This window comes from Hippocampus comes, unplaced genomic scaffold, assembly GCF_001891065.2.
Source record: "Hippocampus comes isolate QL1 unplaced genomic scaffold, H_comes_QL1_v1.1 scaffold99, whole genome shotgun sequence".
Classification (NCBI taxonomy): Eukaryota; Metazoa; Chordata; class Actinopteri; order Syngnathiformes; family Syngnathidae; genus Hippocampus; species Hippocampus comes.
In genome coordinates this window covers 511,380-526,595 of record NW_017805134.1, presented here as the reverse complement: position 1 = coordinate 526,595, position 15,216 = coordinate 511,380, and the positions used below count along the sequence as shown (strand labels likewise).

The 15,216-nt window shown below is 44.7% G+C and overlaps 1 protein-coding gene and 1 long non-coding RNA gene across 2 annotated transcripts; one reads left to right on the top strand and one right to left on the bottom strand.

The window, feature by feature from the left end:
• The first annotated feature begins 922 nt into the window (after positions 1-922).
• Positions 923-6,313, top strand: LOC109513833 (uncharacterized). The gene is made up of 4 exons (XR_002167868.1): positions 923-1,581; positions 2,790-2,903; positions 3,690-3,803; positions 6,225-6,313. It is a non-coding gene; the product is annotated as an uncharacterized LOC109513833 (long non-coding RNA).
• On the bottom strand, positions 5,733-14,049 carry lfng (LFNG O-fucosylpeptide 3-beta-N-acetylglucosaminyltransferase). The gene is made up of 8 exons (XM_019866527.1): positions 13,512-14,049; positions 7,624-7,672; positions 7,385-7,487; positions 7,155-7,308; positions 6,975-7,060; positions 6,728-6,893; positions 6,470-6,555; positions 5,733-6,337 (listed from the first exon to the last, which is right to left on the bottom strand). Exons 1-8 carry the CDS (start codon positions 13,917-13,919, stop codon positions 6,271-6,273), a joined length of 1,119 nt encoding a protein of 372 aa, XP_019722086.1. The 5' UTR covers positions 13,920-14,049; the 3' UTR covers positions 5,733-6,270.
• Between the last annotated feature and the right edge of the window lie 1,167 nt (positions 14,050-15,216).

Genomic DNA, 15,216 nt, shown 5'->3' with positions numbered 1-15,216 from the left:
AGAGTACTTGCGGTGGTGTAAAGTTAATTTTGTCCATCTTAAAAAAAAAAAAAAGATGAGATCCTTTGCGCTCTCTCGAGCCCACTGAAGTTTTCCAAACTACTTGGTGTGTACAGTTCCGCCAGCAGAGGGCGCTGTTATTCCATTTGACTTGGAATTTTTAAAGTCAGCTTTCAAAATTTTCACGGCATAAACACATTTCATCAAGCTTGAAATGTGTTTATGCCGTTAACCCCCAAAGTTATCATAGCCATCTCTAAATATGTGTAATTTGATTTGAAATTTATCTAAATGCATCAGAGCTGAAAAATTGCAAGGCACTCTCTTAAAATAAAAAGTTCGATTGTCTCAGTTTTTTTACACAAGTCCAGCTCGGTTTCACTGTTTTAATGTTTCACGTTAATGGCTTTCTCTCCAAACACGTCTTTTGAAAGGAGGCTAGAAAGAATGTGATGGAGTAGCGATGACATCATCTCCCCTGCTGTTGGTTGTTCTGGTTGTGCCAAACAAGGCTGTAAACAAACAAAAGCATGGTGGCGGGCAGAGGAGGGGGGCCAGCGGAGAGTGTCATGGCAGGAGGGAGGTTATTATCAGACAGTCGGGATGCAAATGAAATTTCACACGGTCTCGCCGTCGAGGAAATTTAATTACGTTGCTTGTTGCCGGACTGGTGGAATGCGTCACTAAAGCTTTGAGGCGAGGAGCTGAATGGCTTGTTGGAGGCCAACACCGCACATGCCCTAACCCCCCCTCGCCCACTTCATGGATACTTCCTGGGGCTCTCTGCCACCTGCTTGGAGCACAGAGCTCCTTGTGATGCCACACTGGACAGCTGCACTGTGAAAAGCATTGAGAGCCACACAAGGCCATGTCTATTTCTATTCACGTGGCCTCCGTCTTCCTGGCTCTGGAGCGTCAAATCACCCCCGTTCCATCATAATTGAACTCTCTGGTCATGACCTTCTTTTCCTTCATGCTGGATTCAAACTGGAATCAAAGTCTGACAATATAAGACTTGTTCTTTGGTAAGTCATGCTACTCCAGTACAGCAGGTGGCAGTGTAGCTAGTGGGTCACTGTGAGGCGAAACGTTTAAAAATGAGTATAATAATTTATTTTCATGACAAGCAATGCAATAATTACTCCCCCCCCACCACCACAGCGCCATCTTCTGGACCTGGTGGGTCACTGTCCCACTTTACCCAGCTGTGATCAGATTGTTCAGGCAGAATGTTTAAAGATGAGTCTTCTGTATATAACTTTATCGCACATTCGTAGGCCACATGCAATTGTTTCTTCCTTTGAACTTATGTTCGTGCTGCTTTTGTTTTGTTGTTTTTTTTTTGTTTTTGTTTTTTTACTCTAACCCGACTAATTTATATGATTTCTAACCACTGCAGCTGCATCTGCTGGACCGGGTGGCTCACTGCCCCACTTGACCCCAGTTCAATAGGAATGTTAGCAACTTGAATGATGACTTTGGTGCAAGCTGTATGGAAATTTTGGACTGCAATCCAATCATCATTGACGCTTGTCATTGGATTTAGTCTTTCAAGTGAAAGGACGGGATGAAATCCATGAGGTAAGTGGAATTGACTGTCACTTGAACGCCTGCTGCTGCCTTGTTGCCTCAGTGTGTACCAGAATGTGTGGTGTGTGTTCTCAAGGAGGCAGCTGTGTCCTAGATGACTTTTAGCAAAGGGAATTGGGGAGTGGCGAGTTGATAGTGGCGGGTATCACGTTATTCACATGCTGCCGCCTCCTCTATACGCATCAGCCGTACCAGTCAGAGGGTGAGGGCATCCGATGAAGGATTTATCACGCTCTCCAATTATCCCAGAAAGAGAAAACGAGAAGCTCCCGCTCACTGGGATGCTGCACAGCTCTCCAAACCTCTTTTTCTTTCCCGAAAGAGTTTAATCTAATTCTCTATGCCCATGTCTGTATTCTTTATCCTCTGCAATAAACAACTAATATTACTGCAACTTAATGAAATTTGATAATGGCCACCATTTTGTGCATATATCTGTAGTTTCTTTGAAACCTCACAATGTGGGTTTTATGGTGTACAGTGTATTATATCCATATCAGAAAATTATTTAAATATGACCCATAGAAACTAGCCCCCCAAAAAATGTTTGTGCATGATATAACTTTCCACTGGGCGTTCATTTGAACGAAAACTCTTCTTTCAAGCACTCTTCAAGCTGCTGCTGGAGCGTGGCCTCTCCACAGTTCAAGTTCTTGGGGTGACACGTGATAGGGGGATTAGGCTCTCTTATTTGTGTGTGTGTGTGTGTGTGTGTGTGTGTGTGTGTGTGTGTGTGTGTGTGTGTGTGTGTGTGTGTGTGTGTGTGTGAGGAGCTGCCCGTCGAGAGGGATCAAGGCCTCTGCCAGTTGCTGTGCGATGTCTGCCGAGGCCTGACACCGGGTCTGATCCGGTGGACAATACCTCTACTTAGATGGAGGCCGTGGAGGGAAGCCAAAAAGACAACGTGCGAGCGGCCCCTGTCTGCGTAATCCCCTGTGATACCAGGAATGTCCTGGCTGCCGTTGATAAACTACCCCCCCCCCCCAAATTGGATCATTATACCTGCTGTGATCTCCACCGTTTTGCTCTTTGATTCAGTTGTAAACGTGGCATTTCAGAGCTGACTAGACTTGACAGCTTCATTGTGGTTTTTGAATGGGAGGTGCCAGGAAGTCCACCTTTGTGACTGTGTTGCCATCAACGTGGTGCAAAGTGTTGACAACTTTTTCACCGTGTGCATTGTCTTTTCTTCTTTGCAGCTTTAGCGTACCTTCTTGATTAGTAGCTCCCCCATGGGGACTCCAATTGCCCCCAAATACTTGTGGCAGTGACACTCATGGACCGGCCAGTATGCCTTGTATACTGTGACAGCAGTAAGTATTGGAATTTAGAATTATCCACTTGCCTGACTTGGATGCAGGCAGTGTGGGTTCAGTTAATGGTTGCCTGTCTGAATATGACTGGTACACATCAAGGCAGTCGTACTGCCAGACTATTTTGTAAGACTGTCCAATAAGATTAACCATATGTATGTGTTGTGTTAAGAGTGGATTTGTCCCAGCGTGGAGCACCCAAGCAAGTATTGTTTTTATGTCACTATGTGATGAGGTGTTTTTTTTTTCCAGATGCCACACTGTGCCCCCCCCCCCAACCCCCTTCCCACCCATTGTTTTCCCTTTAACAATCGGGCTGTTTTTCTCCTGATTTTGCCCCTGCGAAACAATTTTATGGATAAGATTCTCCGATAAGGTTATCCTTGTGTGTTAAAATTGGATTGTCCCAATAATAGAAACAAAAATGTGTGGGGGTACGACAATCTTCAAAACTGAACATTATTTACGACCAAAAATATTTGTGTAGCGGAAGTGGATTACTCATGAGCCATTTCCGTGGACTGTGATGTGAACGCAACGTGGCCAATCAAAGAAGCGTCCTGACCGACCGAGGACAAACCAAGATGCTATTTCGTGCGGTTTATGATGTAGATGCCCACCATTATCGCGACACAATTTGTACTAAAAAGGATGTGATCGTGTGGAAAAAGTCATGAAAAATAAACTTTTCCCTGAAACGGAAAGAGGATTGACTCATTCGCGAGAGACAATTGGAAAGACACAAACTTTCCCACCACAAATCATAATCCTGCTTTTGCCTCGCAGGGAATGCGAATAACGCCGGAGTCTTTTTGTCTTGTCTAACACCCATCCGTCATCTCCAACGCGTTTGCTGTAAATCGCCCCAGATGACACAAAATTCTTCAGGCTGCTTGATGGGTGAGTTGATGATTTATACTACGACGAAAGCGTCCTTATTCGACTTTTGTGACTTTGAAGCCACAAGGAAGCAAGTACCCAATGTGCCCATAGGGGAACAAGTGCTTGCGACTTTAACTTTTCATGTTATTAGGTTGGCAAGTGTTATCTGCGACTAGATGCAGTTTCATCTTTTCCACTGCTGGAAAGATGCCCCCCCCACCCCCAAAGTATTTCCTGCAGGCTCCAGTTCATGAACTGAAGGATATTTGTACAATAATCCCTCGGCATCCTTCCCACACACCCGCCTGTCACATATGTGCAGTTATTAAACGTAATTACTAGTCTTCAGCGGTCGACCAAAGTTTGCTGTCGCGACGATGTTCTGTACATTCCCATGCTTGGCGCCGTGGAACAAGGGGAACGGCGTGTGTGCGCCCCACGAGGAGCTGATTTTTTTTTTTTGGAGGGCGCAGGGCAAAGATGATCAGACCTCCCACATCAGAGCCCTGAGTTCGCATTCCTGCTTGAGTTCAAAAGTGTCATCTTCAAAATATAGTCGGCGGCGTTCTTATGTGGGAAAATATGGTCGAGCACCAACCACAATATCAGGAATATTCTCCCTTAAAGTCTTCGCAGAGAAAGCACAGGGCGAGACGACAGCAGCTGGATATCAGGCAGATACATGGGTTGCAAGGTGTACTGGTACTAAAACAAAAAATGTTGCAATATTTCACGGTGAACGACTGGTTAGCACGTCCGCATCACAGTGCAGAGGTGCAGGATTTGATTCCAGTTCCGGCCTTCCTGTGTGGAGTTTGCATTTTCTCCCCGTGCCTGCGTGGGTTTTCTCCGGGTACTCCAGTTTCCTCCCACATTCCAAAACCATGCATGGCAGGTTGATGAAACACTCAAAATTGTCCCTCGGTATGAGTGTGAGCGTCCTATGCGATTGGCTGGCAACCAGATCAGGGAATTTCGTAGGCACTGTCTCCAATCTCCAGTCTTTGTGAAAACTGTATTTAATTATCAAAAAAAAAAACTACAAATGTTAAAAACAGAATTTTAAAAAAAGTAGATCACCTTACTTCCCCTGAACTTTGTATTGTAGTTTGAATTTTGTAGGAACTTGCATCCCCCCCATATATATGCTTCTCAGGAAGCATTTTTTTTTTCATTCATCAATAAATTGATCACATGGATTGTCATGGAGGAAAAATGAAAACACCGGCAAATCCAAATGTTTCTCAGTGGTTCAGCGCTTTTATTTTTGACGTTCTGGGCCCCCAACACGGGGAGACTTGTGTTAGTTAAATAGCAGGATCAGATCATAATCCCTGAGATGTCATCATTGGGAATGAACAGTTCCAGCCCTCCAGATGCTGGAGAATTAAAAAAAAAAAAAAAAAAAAAGCAGTACGACACGATTCCTACAAAAGCCGACGTAAACCACGTTACATTCGAAAACGTTCCTGTACATAACGGTTGCTCACAAAAGCACAGTATACAATACTGTAGTCGCCATGTACAGCGTAACCCAATATGGGTCGACTCCATGCAGAGACGCTGATGTCGCTCAGGTTAAGTTGTCGCCTCGCAGAACTCAGCAAGGAAAAGCATATTACAATCGATCATGTTTTTTTGTTTTTTGTTTTTTTTTGTGCAAGAGTACACATGATTTTCTTGGCTTCGAGTCTTGAGAGGCGAGCATCTTTCCCCGAGTGAGGAATCAGCTCATTTGAAATTCAGCTGTGCAATTTTTCAACAATTCAAAAGCCTAACAAATCAAACAAACAAAAAACCAAATCAAAAACTCCCCCCGTTCATTATTTCCCTCCTGATTGTAACGCATGCAAGGAGCGCATTTATAAGTTAGATGCAAATGAATAGAAGGGATTTTGCAGGGGTTTGGTTTGTTTGGACACAAATCTGAAGTCATTCCAAGATGTCTTTTTTTTTTTTTTTTTTTCTTTTGAAGAGGTTCAAAGTGCTTCATTCTGATGACCTTCAAAATAGGTCAGTCTAACACTGTTTACATAAAAGCACAACAAAATCTTCACATGAGAGCGTTTGTCTGGAATCAAAATGCTTTGAAGCGTTTCCATTTTTAAAACGCTCACATTAAAAAAAATTAATAATAAAGTAAAAGGCGGCGTAAAGCTGGCAAAAAAGGTCGTGGAAATAGGAAATACATTCTATGAGAATTGCAAGATACATTTACAAGCAACAAATACACAAAGCTCAACAGATTGCCTGCAAACTTTAAAAAAAAAAACAAAAAAAAAGTTGAAATCCACTTAGAAGTGGCGGTAGTCCCATAATCGGCGGCCCGCACAGCAGCCCACATACACGAAAAAGCCCGCCGTAGCGCTCGCTGGAAGAACCCAGCAGCGACGCGGTCTTGACACTGACGAAAAACGCTGGTCCTTGCCCGCCTTTCAGATACCGAGGCAAGACGCAGGACGAGGATGAGAGAGGAGCGGTCGCCCTACAAAGCAACCTGGGGCGGACACCACGGGGTGTCAGGGTACACCAGGCAGTGCACCGACTTGAACCTGTGACACGGACCGACGGGAGATCGGAGTTACGATCAAAAATGGTACGATCCTGTTGTCTTTGAAAAGGCAGAACCTTTGCTATCGAATGTCACATTCAGATTACGTGCAGGTGTATGTTTAGTCCCTCACCTGGATGGATCCTCCTCGACAGGAAAAGCTCCTTTCAAATTGATGATATTGCTCTTGTTTTCAAACATCCCATAGCTGAGAGTAATCTGAGGAAAAAGATGAATGGAGACAACCATGTGAACAAGATAGAATAAATCTCAAATGCACCGATACCACTCTTTTGCGGTTCGAGTAAAAGCACTTGAGTACTCGCCATCACAGAGTACCGTTGTGATTCAATTGTTTCATTTCAACCAACTATTGGACTTTCATCCTCACCTGCTTGTGGATCTCCGATCTAGACACTTGTTGCAGGTTCTCCAGGTGCGAGTGGAACAGGTTGCTGCGTATGAGCGAGACGCCCAACACTGACTCGATGATGTAGCCCACGGTGCAATCGTCGGGCAGGCGGATCTTCTCCGCCGTGTTCATGAAATGGCCGCCGCTGGAGAGACGACACACGTAGGTAAGACATGGTAGATGTTTTTTTGTTTGTTTTTAATTATCATGTAAATAATTGTCCTACCTGGCCCAGGGGCTCATCTTGAGTGCCAAACCGCGACTCACACAGAAGCCTGCCCCCCCAGTAGCGAACCAGAAGTTGACTGGTTTCTATAACAAGACGACAGAGAAACATCTTGTAATTCCATAGCGTGGGATAGAGTTGGTTATAGAGTTAGTTTTTAAAAAGTGGTCGTCTACGCACCATCTTATTATCGCCCAGCCTCTCCGTGGCCTCTATGGGCCTGTCCAGGCTGGGCTTTCCGATGTACACGTCCTGGGTGTGCTGGTACTGAGAAAGCTGCTTGAGCAGAGCTCGAACGTTCACGTAGTTGTCGTCGTCAACGTGACAGAACCACCTGAGCATCAAGTACACGGTGAGACCCACAAATGAACGTGTATACATACGCGCGCGTGTTTGTCTCAAGCACTCACTTCTTGCCCAACTCAATGAACTTGTCATACTCCACGGCCATCTTGCAGGACAGGGCCTGTCGGCTGTGAGCGGCCGAACAGTTAGTGTTGATGGCGTGACTCCCTGTGGACATACATGGACAAGTTATGACATGCAGCTCCCATACGTCCATCATTGGCAGTTTTTTTTTTTTAACTTCTGCAACATAATGTGTCTTCGTGGTGCGTGAGAAATAATATTCCCTGTCGGAATGTCTCACCGATTTTCATTTTGAGCTCCTCATCCTCACCGTCTGTGAAGATGTATGTCTGTGGATAAACAAGGGGAATTAGATGTTAGAGTCAATGATATATACAGTCATGGGGAAAAGCATTAGGTACACCTTCACAAAATACAGTGACCAATTTAAAATTTTCGGCCTTTAAAAGAATAAATGTTCTGTTTTGATTGATGCTAATTTCACAATAAGTTTGTTATTGTGGTTGTAGTCGGTACCTTTCACTCGCTAAAGATGCTTTTCGTGAACTAGCTAGTTAAATGTAGCAGCAGCTCGTTATATGGCTAGACAATAGACATACAGTCAAATATAAAATTAACCAAGATGAATTTTCCCCTTAAGGGGCTTATAATCAACATGATAAAAAAAATCCGAATAAATACAAAATTCAATGTAGACAATGCTGAATCTGCTAGCAATAGCAAGCTAGTTAGCAAGAGGAAATGAAAATGTTCCTGCATCAGACACTAACAAAATACATAAATGGATTAACTGCAGGGGCCTTAAGCCACGGCTAGGTTGGATATTTTTAAGGGAATTGGGAAAAAAAAATAACGAGGATGAGCCAACTGGAGCGGCTGGCTCGGTAGAGTGAGTTGTGTAATGACTGAATGTTTTGGCAGAATTGCCTTCCAGTATTATGAATGAGAAAGTGTTCTCAATCACTTGACTTCACTGCTTAATCAAGATACAGGATACATACGGTAGCTGAATTTACCTCAGTCACCTTTTTTTTTTATTATAAAGAAAATTTACTACCTAGCCAGCCTAACAGGTTACAAAGCTTGACTTCAGCTAGCATCAGTGACATCTAGTTTGATGGATAAGAGGGGGGAGTAAAAAAATCTAGATAAAGTCAATCGGCTAACATGCATAGCTGGACACCTGAATGTGTATATGGATGGTCTCTTAGCTAGCTAGCATTAGCACTGACCACTCGATTGATGAATAGATTGATCTTTTGTAATATTTTTAGATCGTTGTAAGAATTTGATACAGCTGTAGATGTGCATGTGTATTGAACGTTGCGTGAACTCCCTCTTCCTCCCCTCTTGGGTCCTTTCCTTTATAACAAGCGCAGTGATTAGCATCATTCAGCGGGGCTTTTATGTCCGGGGAAAACACATTGTGGAATTAAAACAGCCTCCGGCTTCCATAAAGGCCTTTTGTGCCGCTTCTCACTCATTCCATGGCAACCGCACAACCGCCCCCAAAGCATCCCAGATGACAGACCACAAAAAAGGGGAGGCAGACCATCCGACCGCCTCCTCATCCATCCCTATCCGCTATCTCATTCATACAGTTACACAACCCCCAAGCACAAGGCGAGTGTTAGATCAGAAATGACTGCAGGCGTGAAAGAACTGTTGTGTGGCAGCAGGTGCTGTCCAACAGTCGACCTGTTTACCCTTCAGGTGGGTCGGCACCTGCCGAGCAGCACGCCACCGTTGTCTGGCGCCACGTGTCCCTACACGCCTTTTTCAAAAGTGTGTGAGTTGTAATTTGTTAGAGGAATGCAGTGGAGTGTTTTGAAACAGATCTGATTTGACTTTTACACTCTTTGTCTTCTTAGCTTCTTCAAACACTTTCATCCATTTTCCATCACACTTGTCTAGGGATGGGTGAGTACCGATACCAGTATCGCTATTGGACCGATACTAGCCTTATATCAATGTATCGGGGACTCTCGATTGTTTTTCTGTTCATCGCATCCTTGTGCATCTTCCCATTAAGATCCATTTTCTATAAGTATATATATGTTGACAATGTTTATCTTCATGCTTAGAATGCATTATTACTGTGTTGCTACCAACATTTCCATGTTTATTTGTGAACTCTGATTCTGAAGATTCTACTGGCAACCAATCCGGGAAGTACCCCACTCCGGGTTTCCTACGTCACCACGGGGAGGCTCAAACTCACCCTAACCGGTAGGAGGAAATTTGCTATAGAAAATGGATAGATAGAATATTGATGTCAAAATTTAGAAACAATATAAGTCTGGATGAAGGCCATTTTAACCCCCCGCCATTGTAAAGGGCACACCTTACATCTGGGCTGGACCACTTTCTGCACCCTTCTCCCTGCACAATGAGAGATGTCTGGCGCTGTTTGTACAGCAAACTCACTAAGCACACCGCCATGAGGCTTTATTTGTTCAGTCACACGGGGCAGACGGCCGAATGACGCCGCCGCGATGGGCGAGCTCATGCCAGGTGGCGGGCCAGGAAGCAGGGGGTGGAATACCAGTGTTGATTAGTCAATCAAAAACTATGCGTGCATTCACTCCCTCGCTCCGTCACCCCCTCCACTTCTGTGTAGAGAACAATGCGGTGAGTTTTCATGCAGGGTAAAAGTCTCCACTGGGTAAATCCTCAACATGTTTGCCTGCATTTGCATACAGCTGCGGGAGTTAACTCCGCACGGCGCCCTCCCTGCCCCACTGTCTTTGTTTCTAAACTGACAAGGAGACGCGCGGTTACTTTCACTACATGCAAATCAAGTGTGTGTGAGAAGCGGAGATAAGAGAGGAGGGGCCGGAGGGGTACTTGAAACCACAGGAAAGTACGCCGTGGCCCCCTGTCTGAGCTGAACGCGCGTGGTGCCTGCATGGCTGCCTCCAGCTCCACAGGAAGGAAACGCACCAGCGGACACTCTTCCCTCGATTCACTACCGCCCTCCCCCGCGTACCCCTGACCCGAGTATACAAACATACACAAGTGTTCTTTAGGAAAGAAAAAAAAGTCACACTCTCCCTTTTATCGAGTTCCACCCTTTTCCACTTTAAGTACCCATTGTTGAGTTACTGCTTTATTATTATTATTGTGCATTGTTACATGTGCATAATGTCACAAAAGAATGCATACGTATGTATACTTTAATGTCTTGGGTTTAAAATTATTTTTCAAATTCATAATTATCTTGAAATGTGCTCATTTCATAATTTAAAAAGAAGGCTGAAAATATATATCTTAAGATTTTTAAATAACAATTTTAAGATTAAAATTAAAGTTCATATTGTGAACTATATTTGTCAATTTTTTAAAAGTAATTTTTTACTAATTCATGAAGATTTAAGATTTTAAAAATTCTACTTTACATTTTTCAACATAAACATTCTTTTTTTAGGGATTTAAATGAACAAAATACAGAATATTTTTAAAAAGGTTTTAAAGTGAAGAAAATAGAGGCTGACAAAGTTCACATTTCGAATTTTTTTTTAAATTACAAAATAGTTATATTCAATAGCTTCCAGTAAGATTATAAAATTGAAAATGAAAATGGAGGATGACATCATTTTCAAGGCCTCAAGCCACATTGCCTCACTTGTTCTAAGAATTACTCTAATACTGATGAACACTGATGTGCTGATAAAAGCTTATCAGGGCTCGTTGCATGTGACAATCCGACTCAAAGATTAGAAGAACAGGCACCACTGTGTCAGATCGCAGATAATCTCTGCACATGTAAAGGATGAAGAACAGAAATAAACACAACGCCGGCACAAAAGAGGCACAGATGCCATGGCGACGCCACAGATGTTCATCAGCTGAGCGTGAGAATGAGCGGCGGCCATATGTACGCGGTGGGAACCGAGCGCATCATATGGCCGCCTTTGTTCTGCGTCTCCTGACCACCTGGTGCCCTCCCCGATGGAAACTCCCTCTTGCATTGTGGCCTTGCTCTTTCCCTTATTGTCGCCGCAGCCACTCACCAGCTGCCTTCCAGGACATCTTTGCCTCTTGTTGCTGTCCAAGACTTTGCCCTTTGCAGTCATTACCAGCAATTGTGGAACTGCATTCTCCCCCAAATATGTATTGGATGCAGCCAAGGCTGACTTTATTAGCCACAATTGCATTTGGAGGACTTTACAGATGGTCCAGCCAGAGCCCAGACCTAAAACCAAATGGATATCTGTGGGATGACCCAAAGGGGGACCCGAAGCACTCATGCTGGGAAGACTCAGCAAATCCAGCGTAATGTCTCAAAATGTGTGTGCCAGTGATGATTACAATACAGCCAGAATTGAAAACAATGGAGGGAAGCATCTGGCTTCTTTGTGTTTTAAATCCACTGAATACAATAATTTGTTGACTCAGCAGATGCTGACAAACACAGCATGGCTAGCGACTTACCAAAAATGATTCTGTATTATTTAACACAATAGTATGCACGTGAGGGGAAGGAATGGCTTCCAATTGGAGTCGCCATCCTCAATCTCTGCACTATAATGTCTGTGACTGGCCTGGTGAGTGACGTGGGTGTCGAGAAATGAGAGCGCAGAGTTGACAGACTTATATATAGTATGAATGGACGAACAATGCCGCTTTCTCGCCGTCTGGAGTCGGGAAGCCACGGGTGGCCTGCTTACCTAGCCATCCGCTAAATGCGCCTAACTTGAATATATTGATTTCTCTGCGGCGTTTTAACATGATTTTTTGTCTCTATGGCAAAAACGCCACGGTGTGTTGTGCCAATTGTACCAATAAGTCTGAGAGAAGCACCACATCCAGATTTCAAGAGTTCAAGAAAGCGGGACGTGTGAAATGATCCCAAAATTTTGGACATTCTGTCCGCATGCTTTCCTGCAGTCTTGCTGTCAACTGCGGTAACATTAGTCTGTGCGGAACAATGATCACTGCGAAGCTTCCAAGCAGAGATTTGGCTTTGAATTGTTTTGAGTAATCCAAGTATTGGACTTCTTCCATTATTCATTTCAGTCCTAGTGTAGTGTTCTAGTACTTCAAACATTGGTCGTAGGATAGAAAAAAAGGTTTCGGGAGATTATTTCATTTCATTTTTTTCTTCAATGTGATTTTTGGGGTGGGGGGTGGGGGGAGTAAATTTGAACTTTAATGGCTCAGTCGTGCAAATTTTAAAGTAAATGTGACACCCCTGTCTGCAGGATGAAATCACTTTGACTGGGTATATTTGTGAGGCCACTTATTCACACACTTGCACCCCCCATTTGTCCCACGGGCATCCCCTTGAAGACGAAGCCCCCCATCCCTCTGTTCAAGCTTGACCCAGACTCGGGCTCTCTCGCGTTCCCATGGAAAGAGAAGCAGACGGGGTGCTGGGAAATCTTTTCTTCAGCCCCACCTCCATCCCAAAAAGACCAGCTTTGTTCCTGCCAGGACTGCGAAAGAGGGGGGACAGGGCGCTTTGGGGACTCGGCGCTTGCCGCCGAGGCATCCATTGCACCGGGTGGGGGCATTCACAAGGGACACCTCAAAAAAGGAAGCATAATAGAGAGAGTGAAGGGGGGGGGGGCATAAGGGGGTGTCCTCTTGCTTGAAAGTGTCCCCTTCGTTCTCAGGCACATCACTCAGAGGAGAATAAAGAGTGACATGCAGGATGGTGGGAGTGAGATAGGGTTGCTTGAGCGCCTCATTGCCACTTATGGGTGTTATTTAAAAAAAAAAAAAAAAAAAAATGGAAGCAGCCATCTTTCATTGTGTAAGCCCAGTCATTTTCAACCCCTGCTGGAAATTATACAAACGCACTTGATGTATTTGATGCAAACTCAACAAACCAAGCAAGTGACAGTGGCAACCCAAAAGTCCCAACAACAACAACAAATAATGCATTTTGTTCATCTATTTATGCCAGTGACTTAGAGTAACGGGCAGAACACTTAAATGCTTTTCTGCGAGATGGCAGCAGGTACTAATAGCCTGTGTAACCCCCCCCCCTTTTTTTGCCATTCACACAAAGGAATAATAGCGTTATCATTATTTCAGTGTGTATATACTTTTTGTGAGATGTTTGTTTGTTGCTGTTTTCTTAAAAATGTGTACCCACAGTGCTGAAAATCATTTCATCTGACATGGTGCATTATTACAAGCGTCAGTAAAGTTCATAGTTACCTGTTGCTTACTCCTAGAGATCCAAGTGTCCAGAAGCAGGTTGAGTCTGGACTGGTGGAACTTCTTGGTGGTCTTCACCGCGATGAACAAGTCATCGGGTCGGATGTCCTCGGCCGGCGGGGGTGCGGTGTCCCCGGCGTAGCCAGAGGAACGCGCAGTGGGCTTTTCCGCCGCCCTGCGCCCACGGCTCAGCTTGCCGAAGTACGCCGAGAAGCCTTTCTGCCCGCCGCCTTGCGCCGAAGCCTCCCCCCCTTCGGCCCCGGGTAGCGACCGAGTGTCCTCCGGACCGGTGCTCTCCGCGCGCACTTGAGCTCCGCGATGCCGCACGGCGACCAACAACATCAGCAGGCAGAGAACCGCCGCGGTGCTAACGCAGACGGCCGTCTTCTTCCCGTTGTTCTTCAGCATGGTAAAAACTAAACAATATAAGGAATGCAGCGGATTTCCGACGCAAAGTCCATATGGTCATTTAAAAGAAAAAAGTGTGATGGGGTCGTGCGCGGCACATCGCTCAAGCGCGACTGGCGGCGACGTCACGCAGGCAAATTTATAAGGTTGTTCTATGATCACGCCCACTGGGAGGTCCTTCATGACAGAAAAATTGACATATAGCAGGTGCTCAAACTTTTTGGCCTTGGGACAAAAATGGCAAATGTACTCACGCTCTCACTTGATACGCACGCGCACACTCACGCACACATGAAATACTGGTCAAAGCAAAAGTACTGATTCGACGTTTGTACTTAACCCAAAAATAAAACAAAATACAGAGCCCCAGACATGACATTTAAGGGGAAAAAAAAAACTTTGGGTGCACAAACTACTTATTTGTGCACAATTACTACTTCGTTCGCACGGAATAGTTACAGCGTGCACATAAAGTAGAGCTTAGACAAGAGTGTCTAAGCTCGCTTCTCACTGACCTCGTCAGTGTCTTCGAAAACCCACAAATCATTGCATCCGAGATTGTATTTTATACAAACATCAAGTAGTGATATGATGACAAAATGTGTTTATATCGTATACATTCACCGACATCCCTCCCAGAGTGATGCAGTTGCTAAACAATAAAATCAATGCTCTGACCTTTAGCCCCACCATTGCTTCCTGACAGATTTAATGTCGAATCTAAATCTAAAGTCATGTTTTTTGTTTGGTGTTTTCCATTCCATTCAGACTCCTTTGACCGTGAGCTGAGTCCGAGCTGCTGAAATAGCCTCCATTGTTATCCGTTGACCAAGGGAGGAACCGAGAGCTGTCGGCCATTCCTGCACACTTGTTATTATTCAAATGGCAGCTTTCACCAGTGATGCTGACCAAAGGCCCGTTGGGAGCGACACGCAGCTGCTCGGAGCCTCGGCAACGCACAGCGACGCTGCAAGATGAAGGTGGCTTTTGGAATCACAACTTTTCCATTGCAGGTGTTGAATGGCGGGACATAACTTAGAAGTGTTCTTTGTGCTCCTGACAAGCTCTTTTGTCCTCATATGTGCATGCGGAGGCATCCAAAAGGGACAGCAAAAAACAAGTGTTGGCGGGGCGGGTGTATTTTTTTTTTTTTACAACATATTGAGTTTGAAGTCATGGACCCAAATATAAATGCAGGGGAAGGCCACATGCTCGCAGGCCTTTTTGCACCAAGTGGCTTGTTGTGGAAGAGCAAAACCACAACTTGTCTCCCACGTCAAAACACTAACTCACTAAT